The 15,222-nt window shown below is 39.6% G+C and overlaps 2 protein-coding genes across 2 annotated transcripts; both read right to left on the bottom strand.

The window, feature by feature from the left end:
* Positions 1-137: 137 nt before the first annotated feature.
* Positions 138-7,669, bottom strand: LOC103703652 (proteasome subunit beta type-3). The gene is made up of 7 exons (XM_008786574.4): positions 7,390-7,669; positions 7,099-7,280; positions 6,871-6,978; positions 6,425-6,514; positions 2,349-2,433; positions 1,706-1,800; positions 138-396 (listed from the first exon to the last, which is right to left on the bottom strand). The coding sequence occupies exons 1-7, from the start codon at positions 7,393-7,395 to the stop codon at positions 348-350; spliced, it is 615 nt and encodes a 204-aa protein (XP_008784796.1). The 5' UTR covers positions 7,396-7,669; the 3' UTR covers positions 138-347.
* Positions 7,670-9,622: 1,953 nt separating this feature from the next.
* LOC103703653 (DNA replication licensing factor MCM5) lies at positions 9,623-14,676 on the bottom strand. Its single transcript, XM_008786575.3, has 19 exons — positions 14,461-14,676; positions 14,265-14,379; positions 13,994-14,137; positions 13,728-13,907; positions 13,535-13,633; positions 13,316-13,443; positions 13,120-13,225; positions 12,912-13,046; positions 12,762-12,839; positions 12,012-12,116; positions 11,789-11,880; positions 11,519-11,651; positions 11,325-11,420; positions 11,165-11,256; positions 10,947-11,037; positions 10,721-10,830; positions 10,400-10,529; positions 10,195-10,296; positions 9,623-10,100 (listed from the first exon to the last, which is right to left on the bottom strand). Exons 1-19 carry the CDS (start codon positions 14,619-14,621, stop codon positions 10,017-10,019), a joined length of 2,181 nt encoding a protein of 726 aa, XP_008784797.2. The 5' UTR covers positions 14,622-14,676; the 3' UTR covers positions 9,623-10,016.
* Between the last annotated feature and the right edge of the window lie 546 nt (positions 14,677-15,222).

The following is a 15,222-nucleotide window of genomic DNA, read 5'->3' as shown; positions in this document are numbered from 1 at the left end:
TCCCAAGGGTCTCTTTGCTACAACTTTTCCTGGCATGAAATAAGCATGTGCCATAAATCCCACTTTCTCAATCATATATATATATATATATATATATATATATATTTAACTTCATAAATTAACCGAATCAACCAAAGTTGAGAGGTAGATGCAACAACCCATATCCAGATTTCATATTGAGTTTAATAAAAAACAAGACTGTAGGAATGAAAAGAAACTCTCAGGTTTACGAAAGTACAGTCTAACAAAACAGAGACTCAATGATAAATCATTTGTTAGTTTCTGCAATTGGAGAACAAAGCAGCAGTTTTCTGGGAACATATAGCCAGTACTGAGTTTTCATTAGATTAATCCATCCTTCCCTTCAATGTTCGTTCCTGCACTTCGGTTGGTGTCCTGCAGGAAGCAAGAAATGCCACATTTCAGCAAGCGATAAACCTTCAGATTTCTATTGTTGGCCACATACATCAAATTTCTATTGTTGGTCAACCAAAATGCACGACTTGCAAAGGGAAAAACAACCAAGACTTCACTGGCAAAGCATATTAATCTGATATGCCGTGCAAGAGATGCATCATGCACCAAGGGCATTCAGGGTTTGTTTTACTAAGAAAAGATACCAAAAGTTAACCATCATATTTTCAACTTCTTGACAGATTTAAGAAAACAGAAATTTTCTGCCCAGTACTCTTCCATGGAAAAGCACCACTAAACTGAGAAGCAGCAAAAAATGGGAGTAATTATGATCGTCACATACAGACTGGAAAGGCCAAGCTTATCAATGATAACTATCCTGCATTAAGATAAGAAAAGCTGAAAATTTGGAGATTAACAAAAGGGAAACATTTTTTTTTTAATATTCCAATACTTGATTGGCAATGTAGGTTATTTATAATAGTTAAAAAGGCCATCTAGGACCTTGCAAATTGAGGATGTCCAACCAAAAAACATAATAAATGTTCACAATAAATCCTAGAGATGATTTTCTAATAAATTTTGGGATAATTTTACTTTATTTTAGCATTAGGTTAGAAGAAAGACGAGAATTTTGGAGACTCATATGCTATCTGAAAAAGTTTTCAAAAACAATGACTCGACACTAAGGTATGTTGTGCCGGTACCGAGTACCGTACTGGTTGCCCGGCAGCACGAGTCGGTACCGGCCCGCGCCATACCGTGTCGGGCCTGTACCGACAAAGGAGACCGTGAGAGAGAGGAAAATAGAGAGAGCAAGCGGGGGAGGGAAAGGGAGCAAGGCCGGCGCCAGCCTTCGCCGGCCTCTGCCACCCTTTGCCGGCCTCCCTCCCTCTCCCTCTTCCTCCCTCCCCCACTCGCTCTCTCTTTTCTTCTCTTTCCTTTTTCTCATCCTCCGGTGACGACGTTTCGGTTTCTTTGCCGGAATTGTCCCAGTCCGCTGTCGGTATGCCTCGGGACGCCTCGAACCAGGCAGTTCGGGATAATTCCACCGATCTTGCTCAATACCAATGGGGCTTGAAAAAACACTTTTATGGTTCTTTTGTTGAGTTAGCAGACTGCAGTCGACATAGGAAAATCGAGAAATGGTTTATCATGCTTGCAGTGCCTTGAGCCACAGTCTTTCATTTTAATTGCACATATTTACTTTATCTTTAATAAAAATAGATTACTTAAATCAAAAGGTTAAAAAAAGGAATTGGAAAGTCTAGCAAGAGATAAATGAACTTACACAACGAGGACATGCCCTCCCCAACCGCTCAAACAATCACGATCAACAGATGACAGTAGTGCTTGTGAGATTGTCTCGAATAATTCTTCTGGTTCCTACTAACAAGAAAAAATATTTTTAATAAAAGGGAAAAGGAAACATCAAGGTGCAGTCATGGAAATAAAGAATGAAAATGGAAAAAGAACAAGGCACAGTCTTTTAAGTTTTTTCCTCTGCAATCCTGTGGTATAACTAAATAGCTTGATAGAGTCAAGTTTTTCCCCATTGCATGTTCAGCGTTTGTCTTGTAAAGTTTTTCACGAACTTTAGCATGATCCATTGTTTTCAAGTTTCAACTTAATTGAAGTTAGTATTCGTTCTGATTGGCATGCATGCTATAGCTTCATTCACTATCTAATTCTTATTGAACATCTAAAATGTCAAGCCCCAGATGCTGCACAAGGTGAATCTATAAGTGTGACCAGATAGAGCTTTTCCATCCCAAGCCCCCAAAACCTCAATATTGCAAGTGCTGATATATGAGCACTAAGCATGCATATACTTTGTGTTTGACTAGAAAGTTCATAGACAGATGGAACCAAATCAGAGAAGGGACGAGACAGCATGTGATATAGCGTACTCAATCTAAGGAAAGCCTACTAACCATGTTAGGCTTGTACATGGATTCACAAGCACCATAAAGAGACTCCGACGCTGTACCAGAAACAACAAAGTCTTTGGCAAGTTCCCTGCAAGCAAGAAAAATAACCACATGATGAGCGTGCAATCAAAACAACTACAACAGATATATATTAAAAAAAGTGGTAAAAGATGTCAGAATGATCGGAGTTTATTAATATAAATAGACTTGCAAAATGGCCCTCTGAATTTCACAAATGACAAAATGTATAGCCATTAGCCTGCTGATGTTATGGTGCACTTTTCATAAATTTCACCTTCTTGTGTGCATAGAATGTCTTCTATATGCATTTTAACTGATTATAGCATCTTAATTAATTTGCATTCTTGAAACATAACAACAAGCCGTCCATATCACTTTTGTGAATTTCTCTCTAAGTTTTACTAGCATGTGATGTGATGATTGAACAACAGTCTAGAAGCACGCTTACACCTCAGACTTAGATGAAACTAACTTTCCATTCTTCAACCAAAATTATCACTCTAGGGTATCATTTACCCATAATTTTATGAGATCCTCACTTTTGTCTGGATCACCAAACTGTGAAACAAGTTATGGGTTAAACTAACTTCAAACCCTAAAAAGAATGGAAAAAGAGAGAGTAGACTCCCTCTGAAACCCAAAATTCGCATTCACCAAACTTCTCATCACACGGTATCCAACATGTACACCATCAGTCTCCTTGTCATAAAATTTCATCCATGATGTTTATTATTTAGCATTAGTCCCATAAGAGTCTTCAGGAAAAATAGTAAACCAATATGAGAAGCTGCTAATGGACCATTAGCTTTTTATATACAAATATTTTGCTGGTCTTCCCACATGTACATCTTCCAACAGACAAATAACTGAACCTTTAAATCTCGGATTACCTGATGTTCTTTTTGTTAAGCCCAATTATTGCTTCAGGTCAACTGTATTTAGAAACCACCAGTCTCAACACAGCTGCTTTAAAATCACCAGGCTCCCAAAAGACCAAGCCTAAGTTGTATCATCATAACTACTCACATGTCACCACTACAATATCTGAAACAGGAATTGTCAGGTCGTCAGGTCTATAACAATCAAAATGCTCCCTAGAGAAACTAGACACTAGAAGTTGTACTTTTATGATTCTAGTACTAGCAATGGATCTAGATACAATTGATTATTCCAGCCAAGGTTCATCAAATCTAGTACTAGAGGTCGTACCAGCCAATGACTGGTTCAGTATAGTACGGGTTTGTATTGTACTATTTTGGGGCATACCTAAAACAAGAAGAGGGAAGGGGGAGAGGGAGAAAAGGAGAGAGGAAGAGAGATGGGGAGGGAGGGAGACGGAGAGGGAGGAAAGGGGAGGGTTGAGGAAACCCTAAACCTAACCCTAACCCCTTTTTTTTTTAGCTAAAGAACCCTAAACCTTAGCTGAGCGGACGCGCGCACAAGAAAGAGAGGGGGGGATGGAGGAAGGGGAAGGGCCAAAGGAAACACTAATCCTCCCCGTAATGGGGGGGGGGGCGAGAGGGAGAGAGAAGGGGGGGGAGGGAGGGAGGGAGGAAGAGAGGAAGGGGGGAGGGCTGAGGATAACCCTAACCCTAACCCTTGTGGAGCAAGAGAGAGAGCGAGAGGGAGGGAGTGGAAGAGGGTGGGAGGAGGGAGGACTTACTCAAATTGCATTTCCAATCCAAAATCAACTGACATACCCATCTTTTGAATGCTTCAACACTCAAGTTATGCTGTGAGTTTAATAAATATTTCACACTTTATGATGGAAATTTTGTTGAAGATAATACATGCACAAGTGTCAGCCTGTTTTTGAAACTAATTTTTGATATGTGGTGCTAAAATTTTTTGATACTAATTACCTTAACCTTATACTCAACCTAAACCAACAAGCCTTATCCCACTTAAGGATTGCCTCATTTGCATCAACACCTCAAACATGCAAATAACAAAGATAAACGGAACAACCACATTTTTTTGCCTAGATGCCCTCTCACTCAAGGTTCTTGAGTTTATTGGCTTTAAATTTCTTCTGTTTTAACAATATTAGGTTTATGATATGTGTGACAATATGCACGCTGCACAGGACAAGAAATTTTTGCAACTCTAGCAGAGTAAACATTTAGAAATTAAAAATGGCTTTCAAATTGACCACTTTAAGAGTGATTGAAAAACATTTATTAATGACCTTATAAACTTCCCTTCCATGACAAGCATATGCATTTTGCTTGGAAGGACCACATAGACATCCTAAATTTGCTCGTGAGCTCGATATTAGAAAACAATAGAAGGCTTGGCAATCGGATAACACCATGACATCCTTCTAGGAAGATACTTTGGGAGTTTCCACATCAGTCTTTAGCAATGTTTATTTTCCCCATTTTCTTTATTTCTTTTTTTTAATCTCTACATATATTATTTAAATGATTATATAATTAATACTAAAAAAACAAAATATTTCACTCCAAATTCAAGATTATTCAGTCTAAACCTCAGCCTAACTCAAAAAAAAAAAACTTCGGCATGAAGTATTGACCTAGAAATCCCTTTAGATTAACACTCCCTCAGCAACAAGAACCAATCATAAGCAACCTTCTTCCATCCCGCCGAAATACCATAATAGCTAGACAAGGAAATCACAATATAGATATCTAGAGTCCTTATTTCCCAAGCAACCAATGCTACGTGGTCAGATTACATCCCATTACAACCATATACTATGTTTCTTTTGCCTTGCAAGAACCCTGCAAAGTGTTTCTATATTTCTCTTGAACATACCTTAAAAATAAGATTTTCTTATTACTTTTTCCTCAATAAATTGTTGTGATCATCTTTCCAATATTTTGGTGGTTCTTACAGTTTTTTGTCCTCCATTAATTGCCAACATTACAAATAATGGGTATGTGAGAAGGTGCCCAGACATCAAGGGGAATAGTTGAAAATTTTGAGTCTAGCTCCAATAAAATCAATTAGTATTGCTGCTTTATCCTTTGCTCATGTGCAAAACATCACCATTGTTCGCTATACTTTTGGTACAAGAACACCAACCATATGCCTTTAAAAAGTCACAAAATTTTTAGCATGATTGATACTGATTAAATCATAATAATCACATCGGTGGAAAGCATGATAATTACCGATTAAAATATGTCTTCTACCATTAAACATTTTACATAGTTACACCAATAAACAGGCATGACATCGATTCAAAAATTTCGTTGAACAACAAACTTCTTTGGCCAAGCACTCCACAAAACTGGTTAAGAGCACCTATTCTCAAATCCACGTTTTTATGTAGCAACCAAGATTAAAGTGGTAAAAATGAACAGGCTATTCGAGGAGGGGAGGTGCATTGTTCTAGAACAGCATCAAATAATCATATTCCTGCTTGTGTATACCGTATGTTCGGAAGAGAGAGGAGGGGGGGGGGGGGGGGGGGGGGGGGGGGGGGTTGGGCGGCACAGTGTTCTAGAACAGCATCAAATAATCATATTCCTACTCGCTAACTATATTTCATGAGACGATGGCCCAAGACATATCCCCACATATAAACATCAACTTCAATCCATGCAGATATTCACTGGCAAATGGCAAAATATTTACTGCTCCCTGAAATGCCACTAAGCAAAGAAATTTGATTTTTGTCCAGGGCATACTATCATGGTGGTTAAATCACTATGACAGTTGTGGTATCTTCTGAGGGATACAAGCAAAGCTATCTATGCATGTTTATTTGACAAAATGGAATTTCAATCATCATCAAATTGATATACTCAAAAAAAAGGTCCCTCAACACTCTCACATGTATAGACACATGAATATACATGAGATATATGCAAAATCAAGGAAGTCTTATATAAAGAGTTTTTAAGAACTTTTGTATCTACTATTCCCCAAATTTGGTGATTGGAAGTTTAATGCTTATCAGCAAAATCTGCGACAGTGCTACAAACTAAATATTTTGATGCAGCTAAGTAGGCACTCGTTGTAAACAAAAAAAAAAAAAAAATCACAAATTCCCACGATTAACTAAAACAAAAAGTGAAAAGAAAACATACTTGGCACCAAGGCAATCCATAGTACAAATAAATGGCACATTGTCATCTCCTAATCCAGCAATTACTGGCTGGCAAAAGTATGGGCCAAACCTACAACAAGATCAAAAGCCCTGTGTCATGTCATCAAGCTAAAAAAAACATGTACATTCAATAAGCAAAAAATTAGCCAAAGTAAGGACAATTAGTTTCTGAAATAAATAGACAGCGGACTGTTACATCATCAACTACCAAAAAAGAAAAAGAACAAGAAAAAGAGTTCGCACACAGATAATATCATCGAGGGAGCATTTTATCAAGCGTAAAAGAAAATCCCACCAAACTGAATTGAGACTAATAGAAGCATTAGTTTAAATTTCGGCAAATAATTGAAATCCTTTTTTGCAATGTTCCTCATAAAGAGCTCAAAAAATTGTAAGGAAAAAGAAGTGAAGAATGAAAGACGAAACCTTTTCTCATAAAGAAGAGCAGATACGAGGCTGGCGAAGGTCTCGGGCTTCATATCCCTCTCCTCTCGCAGCTGATAGAGCTTGTGGCGGAAGGCAAGCCGCTGGTACCTTAAACCCCACACCACCACACAAGAAACGAGAACGAAGCGCAGAGATCAAATCAAAATCAAAACAAGCCACACGGCAGAGAAAGTTATCGGAGGTGGTGGTGGATAGGGTTTTGCTCACAGGGTTTGGGCGTCGGTGGCGAGGCCGGAGAGGCCAACATAGAGCTTATCGTGGATCTTGAAGATCCTCTGGAAGTCGGTCGCGATGGTCTGGAGTTGAACGCCGAGGCGCCGGTCGCTCGCGATCGCGAAGCAGTTCTTGCCCACCATAGCCACAAGGGCGCTCCCATTGTACTCGAAGATCTGACACGAAAAAAAAAAACCAAAAAGAATAAATCGCCATTGACTGATTCGATTTGATCAAAGAGACTGAAAAAAAAACGTAGATTAGGGTTTTGGAAGAAAGACGTACCGACATCGGCGCGAGAGAAAGAAGAAGGCGGCGAGGTATGTGCGGGGATGGCGGAGAGCAGAGCGAGGAGCAGGGGCAGGTAGGAAATGGAAAAAGGGGTTCTCTCTTTCTATTCTCGCGACTTGGGGAGGAAGTAAGAAGGCTTATCAAAAGAGCGAAGCAGGGTTCTGTTATCTTAAGATCGGGCCGGCAAACGGACCCGACCGCGAGAAGGTGTGCAGGGTTCGGAACCCATCAGGCTTCAATGGCTGGAGATCATTTTTAGTGTACAAAAGTAAATAAAATGATGTGGGAGACGCAAGTATAACTATTTATAAAGATTAAACATTAAATACTACCGGAGTATTTAAAAAAAAGAAAAACATATAAAATCAGCAAACTAAGGACAAGTCATTCATATTGTCATGATGTCAATCAAGATTGAACACTAGGGGCTGCTCATCAGGAAGGAAATCTTAATCAAAATTTCATATTTTTATTGTGTCAACGTTAACCGACTGACACCTAATTCACTTATTCACTCATAGAGGAGAGGAGAAAGAGAGAAGAGGAGAGAATAGTGAGTACCTTTAAAAATAATCTCCTCCTTGATTCCTCGCAAGAAAAGAGCTGTCCGAAGCTTCACCAGATTGAGGTAATCGGTCAAGCCTCCATGGCCATTATTATCATTTGATTTGGGTCAGCAAGCTGCTGGTATAGCATAAAACAAGGCATTCCCTATTTTCTTCTTCCTTTCTCTTTGTTTTTGCCACTGTCGCCCTTGGTTGTCTCTTGACAGCACGGCAAGTGATTGGCCACCCACCATAGCTGAAAGGGAAGGAAGAGAAGAGCCAAACCTTTCATTCTTGCCTCTTTCCCATTTTCTTCTGTCTTGCCGACCTCAGTCGTCATTTCCTCCCGTCCAGCCAACCTTAGTCATCGTCAATGTCACTAGGTTGCCTGTCATTGCCGAGGCTGGGTCGCTTGGTGGCCGTCACCCCTGTTCTGAGAAGAGAGGGAGAATGGATTCTTCCTTATTTTGGGGATGAGGAAATGAGTCTTCTCTCTCTTCTTTCTCTCTCCTCTCTTTAATTTTCTTGCTAATTTCTCTTCTTTTTTTCTCTCTCTTTTGGTATCTCTCTATTTAGTTGACTCGAGTAGGTAGTAGAAGGGACTCGAGGAACCACGTGATGGACCCCTAGTAGAAGTCGGTAAGCGATCCAGATTACTAATCTACTATTTGATTCTGCAGGAGAGTCATCTGCACAAGAAGATTCTGTTTGGGATACTCTACACCCAAATAGGAGAGTCCCAGATATTCTCATTGTGGACCTAGGTTGACCCCAATAGAAAGTTCTGGACCAGTGTCGCTATGACCACCCATCGCGTTAGCCTTACCATAAGTATCGCCAAGTACCATTGGACTCTATCATCATGAATCTCTATTATATTATCTGTACCATTGTCTGATTATTGTTTCATGATTTGACTGGTTAGACTGATCAAAGCGGACCAACCCAGATCATCGGACGTTGCTACCTAGTCAACCCTGTTCGTTCTGCACCCGATTGTTGTCAGCTACCATTGGACCCATAATTGATAACTTTTGATCTATTACATTTTTCTTGATTGAATATATATTTCTTGATCAGATGGATTGAATTATGTTGTGCAGACCACGTTGTCATTTAATTGGCATCGTATATCTTTCTACATGAATTTCTTTTAATAGTCAAGCCCTAATTTTATATGAAGTCACAGTCATCTGAATAGAAAAAAAACCCAATAAGATCTTGTACACTAATTTCTAAATCAAAATAAAACCTTAACCTTTTATTTATATTTAATTTTTAATTAAAAAATAAAAAATATAGACAATTCAAATAATGGAACTCTAAAATTAAATAATTACTGAATAATTAATTCATTAATATAACAAATAATTAATAAAAAAATAAGTTGATTTTTTATTAATATTAAATTTTGAGCAGGTTTTCGAGGCTTGTAATCATCTATTGAGATTTGAGATTGAAATGGAAGATAAGAGTTTTAAGATCTGGAGAACATAAGTTTAAATCATTAAAAATATCAAGTTGCTCATTCCCTAACTTCTCCTCCCACTCTTTTCTTCCCTTTTCTTCTTCTATCCTCTTCAACTCCTTTCAACTCAAATTCCATTATAATTCAATTTCACCGAGTAAAGAGTAAAATGTAAAATGAAATGGAAGACATTACATTTTATGAATCCACCATGAAGATAGATGCGACATACTAGTTCCTTCACTTTGTTCATCCATTACAGTTCAATAATACATCAGAAATAATTATCCTATATTGCAGGGTGGATTTGAACAAGTATTGCAACATTACTTGATTCTCATAGAGGCCTTTTTTAGGTAAACTAGTGGAGCCCCAATGACAGACCATGCGTACAATACCAAGCTGATATAAGCCATGATTCATGAATGGCAAAAAATCATCTCCAGATTCATTTTAGATGGGACATGCTCCATATGTGGTGCAGGCTTCCCAATGCCATCATCTGCCGTCAATTCTTTTTTTTCCAAATCATCACAACCTAGTGACACTATCATATGATCAACCTCAATTTTCCTTCAAATGTCGTCGGCTCCCAAATTTCAGTCACATCAAGCTTTGCGAACGATAACATGCCGTTCTCTCTTGTACTCCACCTCATCCCTCTGGTGCATGATCAATAGGGCTCTCCTCACCTGAAGCGTGCAATACATGTTACCAGATTATGAAGTCTGTTTGAAATGTAAAAGAATCAACAAAAAAGTTTGTATTTTCCAATGGTTTCCTCACAATAGATTCATTCATCCCCATTCTTGTAAGCTGATCAACCAGACGTCTTTCCGACATTTGGCTTCCAATGCCCATCCTTCTCTTTATTTGGGTCTCAGCTTGCTGTTGATAAAATTAGAAACAGAACACTATTTAGCTCACTACAGGAAACTGGGGAAGAAATAAAAAAAAATGGAGCTCCAGAGGGATAGAGGTTTCATTCAACCTTGATCTCATTTGCAATCTCAGGAGTCAAATTCAGATGCTCGTTGATTCCAGACCGGGCAGCATCCATGGTGGAAACGTTGAATAACCTGAATGCCTCTTCGACATGCTCTTGGGTAGCAACAGGGGTCCTGAAGTTGCAGTCAATCAACACAGGATAGAAAAGAAAGCACTTAATACCACCAAGAAAGGAGTAAATCATGGTAAAATAGCATTATAAATTAATTTTAAGCTTTCTGCAAACTGTATGATAAGCAGTATTTAGAATTTCAAATATTCGAACTCAGAGACCATTTTGCAAGTTTTTAAAAGGGGCACTCACAGTCGCATCTTTGCAAGAGACTCGCTCAACCTTATTATAGCTTCAAGCTGCCTCACAGTGATTGGAATTGCAGCAGGCTTCCCTGTTTCATGAGCCTGCCGCCTCATTTTCTACGTAGCAACCAGAACATTAGAATTTAGAAAAACAAACAAAGCACTTAGCCGAACTGGATTCCAAAGACCTCATGGGAAAGTACATCTTGACCTGGGGTTGAATCTTAGCATACCTGTCGGATCTCAACATACTTGTTCTGCAACATTTCTGCAGCCTTTTCTGATAGCCGCGGCTGACAGGCAACACGGCAGTACTCTATGTACCTTCACAATTTAAAAAATAAGTATTATGTTTTAGGGAAAGTGCATAACTTTTTAATGAATATAATAATAATAATAATAAATTAACAAATACAACTTTATGCGTATGGCAGAGGTCATTTATAAGTACCTCTTCAGCCAGTTTTCTCCTTCTGCAGTATCAGTGTTCTTAGAGGCTGCAGCACCACTGGCATGAACCTTTATAATATGGCTGGCAATTCGCTGAATGAAAGAGAGATTTAGCAGCTGATGCTAAGATATATTAAATTAAAGCAAAGAAGTATCCATACCTTATCTTGTTCGTACATTCTGATATCTTTCACAATGAAGATTAGATCAAACCTAGAAAGGATGGTTGTCTGTAAATCGATGTTATCCTGTGCAGTCTGAAAGATGAAGTTTTCTTAGCAATCCATGCCCTGAGTGGATTTCAAAAAGAATAAAATTATGAGGCACTATAGAAACTAACTCTTTGATCACAAACCTTAAGATCATCATAACGCCCAGATGGAGGGTTAGCAGCCGCAAGCACAGATGTTCTTGAGTTAAGTACTGTTGTTATCCCTGCTTTTGCAATAGAAATGGTTTGCTGCTCCATGGCTTCATGTATGGCAACTCTATAGACAAAAAAAAAATGAGGTCAAAAGGCATGGTGCAAAGGGTAGGATCTTCAAAGGAAAATAAATACAAGTGAAGAACTAAAATAACAAGCAACAGTAGATGGAATTTAAAGCTCATCCCCAACATGCTTTACCTGTCTTCAGGTCTCATTTTATCAAATTCATCAATACATACTACTCCACCATCTGCCAAAACCATTGCTCCTCCTTCAAGATAAAATTCACGCTGAAAAAAAAATCAAGTATTACTTAAGAAAAAAGCCTGGAAGGAAGTACAAATCGCTAGCAAGAGTTTTATATAAGCTAAGAAAGCAGAAACTTGATATGCATAATTATCAAATGAGTTCGTAATCTTACTGAACTACTGTCACGAATCACAGAAGCTGTAAGACCAGCAGCAGATGAGCCTTTTCCTGAAGTATAAACAGCCACTGGAGCCGTCTTTTCCACAAACTTGAGAAACTTCACATATAAAGCAAAATGTGGTCAAACCACAGTCCTATATCTAAGTACATTCAAGTTTATTATGCTGCCCCACTACAGATTGTACTGAGTCTAAACAACAGAATATAGGCCAGTGATCTAAAAGCTAATTATTTATTTTGATGGATAAGCAGAACCAAAAAATAACTTGAAGCACAAAATATCCCTGACAACATCACCAGATCTAGGGGTTTAATGAAACAATGTAGACTGATAGAAATAATGCAGAGATCAGGTTTTTGCTTAATGGATATCTACATATAGAAGGATTTCGTGAGAGTTGGTACAGAAACAATATCAAATCACCCTTGAATTTTTATTAACGTTTTAGGAAAAAAAATATTTCTAGAGAAGATTTTATACCATATCCTGCCAGTAAACATGATGGTGAATATCAAACATTTGTCTTCATGAATTCATACAATTCAGGCAAACACCTTTTGAACTGCCTGACCCAGGCCTTATCATTTAACACAAGAAAAGCAAATCTATGCTAGATACGTGCTTACGAATGTACATATATGGTCCTCATGTAATTAAGGGCATATCATAGGCAAAGGAAAATATCAAAAATAAACTGTTACTCTGAAAACTGCATTAAGCTCGACTATTCACAATACCAACCTGTGATTTTGCAGTAGATGGATCACCCAAAAGCAATACATGGATATCTCCTCTTAATCGTACACCATCCGGTAACCTCTGTATTTAGGAAGGAATTAATTGGAATAGTGGGAAAAATATACTGCCAATGAGTTACACAAAATTCAATACCTTCTTTGATCCCCCAAATAGCATACAAGCAAGTGCTTTCTTGACGTCAGAATGGCCGTATATTGAAGGAGCAATCATTGAGCATATCTTAGCATATGCATCGGGTCTTTGAGCAAATTCTTTAAATTCTAATTCCTGCCCAAAACACAATCATCATCTTCCTAACATAAATTATAAGCAGAAAGACATCTCAGTGGAGAAGGCCTACCTCATCTAGCAAGAAGGTAGATGGACCAGTAGAATTTGTTTCGCGAGTTTGTTCCAACCCAACAACTCTAATATAGGGTTGTTTAACTCCAACTGCTCCTTTCTGGCTGCAAAAGACCCAACAAACAGTATCATAAAGAAATCTTGTATTTCACAAAACTAAGCTTAAACAAACACTTTAATCACATTCTCCTTACGTTGCCGATGCTTGGTACACACTATAAATACCCATGACTGTTAACCTTGTGCCAGGCACGATAGTTTGAACCAAATGGCGATCTACTGAGAGAAGCATGTTCCTTGGAAGCTCCCCAGTTGGAACATCCTTTCCATTAAAAGGTCATATAATGTCACGAAAGAGAGAACGACAGAACGATAAAAGTTTTTAAGCATCCTCTTAACTTTAGGCTACTAACCTCAGGATTTTCCTGCAATTTAAGGGTCTGCAGATCTACATACTTGCTCTTGTCCGGAGCCACAAGCCAAGGATCTAAAGGACAAGGCTCTTCTCCAGGCTACAGAAAAGAAGCCCATCGAGATAGCAATTTAGGAATACGTCAAGCAATACAATTTTTGCAAAGAAAAATGATATTTTTGATCAACGACTACCTGAGGAACATGGTCGCATGATCGGGGAACAATGGCACCACCCAGCCCTGGCCGGCAAGGAACTATTCTGATGCTTTTACAATTCTTGCACATCAGCGTCACGTACGTCGCTTTGGCCTTCACTCTCGAAGCGGCAATTGCTATACCGGCAATCTTAACAAGCTTCGACATGCACTCAGCCTAGCCCCGATTCCACATGCCCAATTAATTAAGGAATTAAATGGAAAAAGGAAGGAACTGTGGGTATGGTTGAGCGAAATACTGACACCAATAGACCTCATCGACACCGAATTCTCCTTGGAAGAGAGAAAGATCTGCACATCCCCTGTGACGGGCTCCTCCATCTCCCCTGTCTCAGTCGCAACCTTCGATCTCAGGCTTGCAAGCACCTCGGCTGCTGCAGTTTCGAACTGGGTAACGGAAAAGGAGAAGCCTTTTCAACAATAGCAACGAAAGAAAAGCAAAAACCACATCCCTAGACAACGAAACCCTAACTTTTCAACCAAAATGGGTTGGAGAATTGGCAAAAAGGCGTACCAAGGGCAAGTACTCGGCGGGGGACTTGCGGATCTTGTCGGAAAGCACGGCATCGAAGGCATCAAGGTCCTCCATTGCCACCGTGAGGTGGTCAGTGTTGTGGACAAGGCTCTCCCTGCGATCGCAAGCACGGAGATCAGAGGAGAGGGAAAGAGAGAAGACGAGGAGAAGGGAGGGGACTACTGAGGTTAGTTACCGGTAGGGGAAGTCGCCTTTGTCGCCATTAAAGCCGCGGATGAATTCTTTGAACTTGCGGAGCGCGGAGTGGCGGGTGAGGGAGCCCTGGTCCGGATCTCCGCCGCGGGGAAACTGCGCCTGGTCGCTGTAGAACACCGCCCCCTCGTCCCACCCCGACATCTCTCTCTTTCTCTCTCTCGATCTCGATCTCGATCTCGCTCGCTCGCTAGGGCGAAAAAAACCGGTAGCTCTCTCGCTCTAGGTCTAGAGAGGGGTGCCCTCGATGTCATTTTGGCGGGACGGAGGGGATTTTGGCGGGAAACAAGGGCGACGGCAGTTCTGATAAAATCGTCGCCGTGCGTTTTATGATGGACCGTGGAAGCCCATATTGACGCCTACGCAGGCCCTGGATCAAGGGCCTTAAAGGAAAGGCCCGTGTCCGGAGGTCTCTTTTTTGACAGGACATAGGAGATGAGTTGAGTTAATTACTTACTGTCACCTCTTTTGACCCTTGGTGAGATGAGTCAGATGGGGTTTGTATGAAGAATTGCGTGGAGCAAGCGTTCTGTTCATGCGGAACTCATCATTGATTAGAGGAAATTAGATTTTTCTTTTATTTAGGCAGTACAATTAGATGGTTCTAGATACAATATGTCACATCGATATAAAGAACATCTCATGGAGCCAGCTAGGCTGAATTCCACGCAACAGAGCTTGAGTGGTTAGCCACATTTGTCCTAACGATTTATTTTTAAGTTAGAACCAAGAGCCCGCACTGTGG

This window comes from Phoenix dactylifera, chromosome 1 (genome assembly GCF_009389715.1).
Source record: "Phoenix dactylifera cultivar Barhee BC4 chromosome 1, palm_55x_up_171113_PBpolish2nd_filt_p, whole genome shotgun sequence".
Taxonomy (NCBI): domain Eukaryota; kingdom Viridiplantae; phylum Streptophyta; class Magnoliopsida; order Arecales; family Arecaceae; genus Phoenix; species Phoenix dactylifera.
The sequence above is the reverse complement of the archived record's forward strand: the minus strand, read 5'-3'. Positions and strand labels throughout refer to the sequence as shown.

Coding starts and splice junctions, on each gene's coding strand:
- LOC103703653 (XM_008786575.3), bottom strand. CDS start 14,621: ATGTCGGGGTGGGACGAGGGGGCGGTGTTCTACAGCGACCAGGCGCAG. Junction 12,840..12,911: donor TATTTGGGGGATCAAAGAAG/GTATTGAATTTT, acceptor TCCTAAATACAG/AGGTTACCGGATGGTGTACG. Junction 11,038..11,164: donor GGAGAAAACTGGCTGAAGAG/GTACTTATAAAT, acceptor TAAATTGTGAAG/GTACATAGAGTACTGCCGTG.
- LOC103703652 (XM_008786574.4), bottom strand. Junction 6,979..7,098: donor GCCACCGACGCCCAAACCCT/GTGAGCAAAACC, acceptor GTGGGGTTTAAG/GTACCAGCGGCTTGCCTTCC. Junction 1,801..2,348: donor CCATGTACAAGCCTAACATG/GTTAGTAGGCTT, acceptor TCTTGTTAGTAG/GAACCAGAAGAATTATTCGA.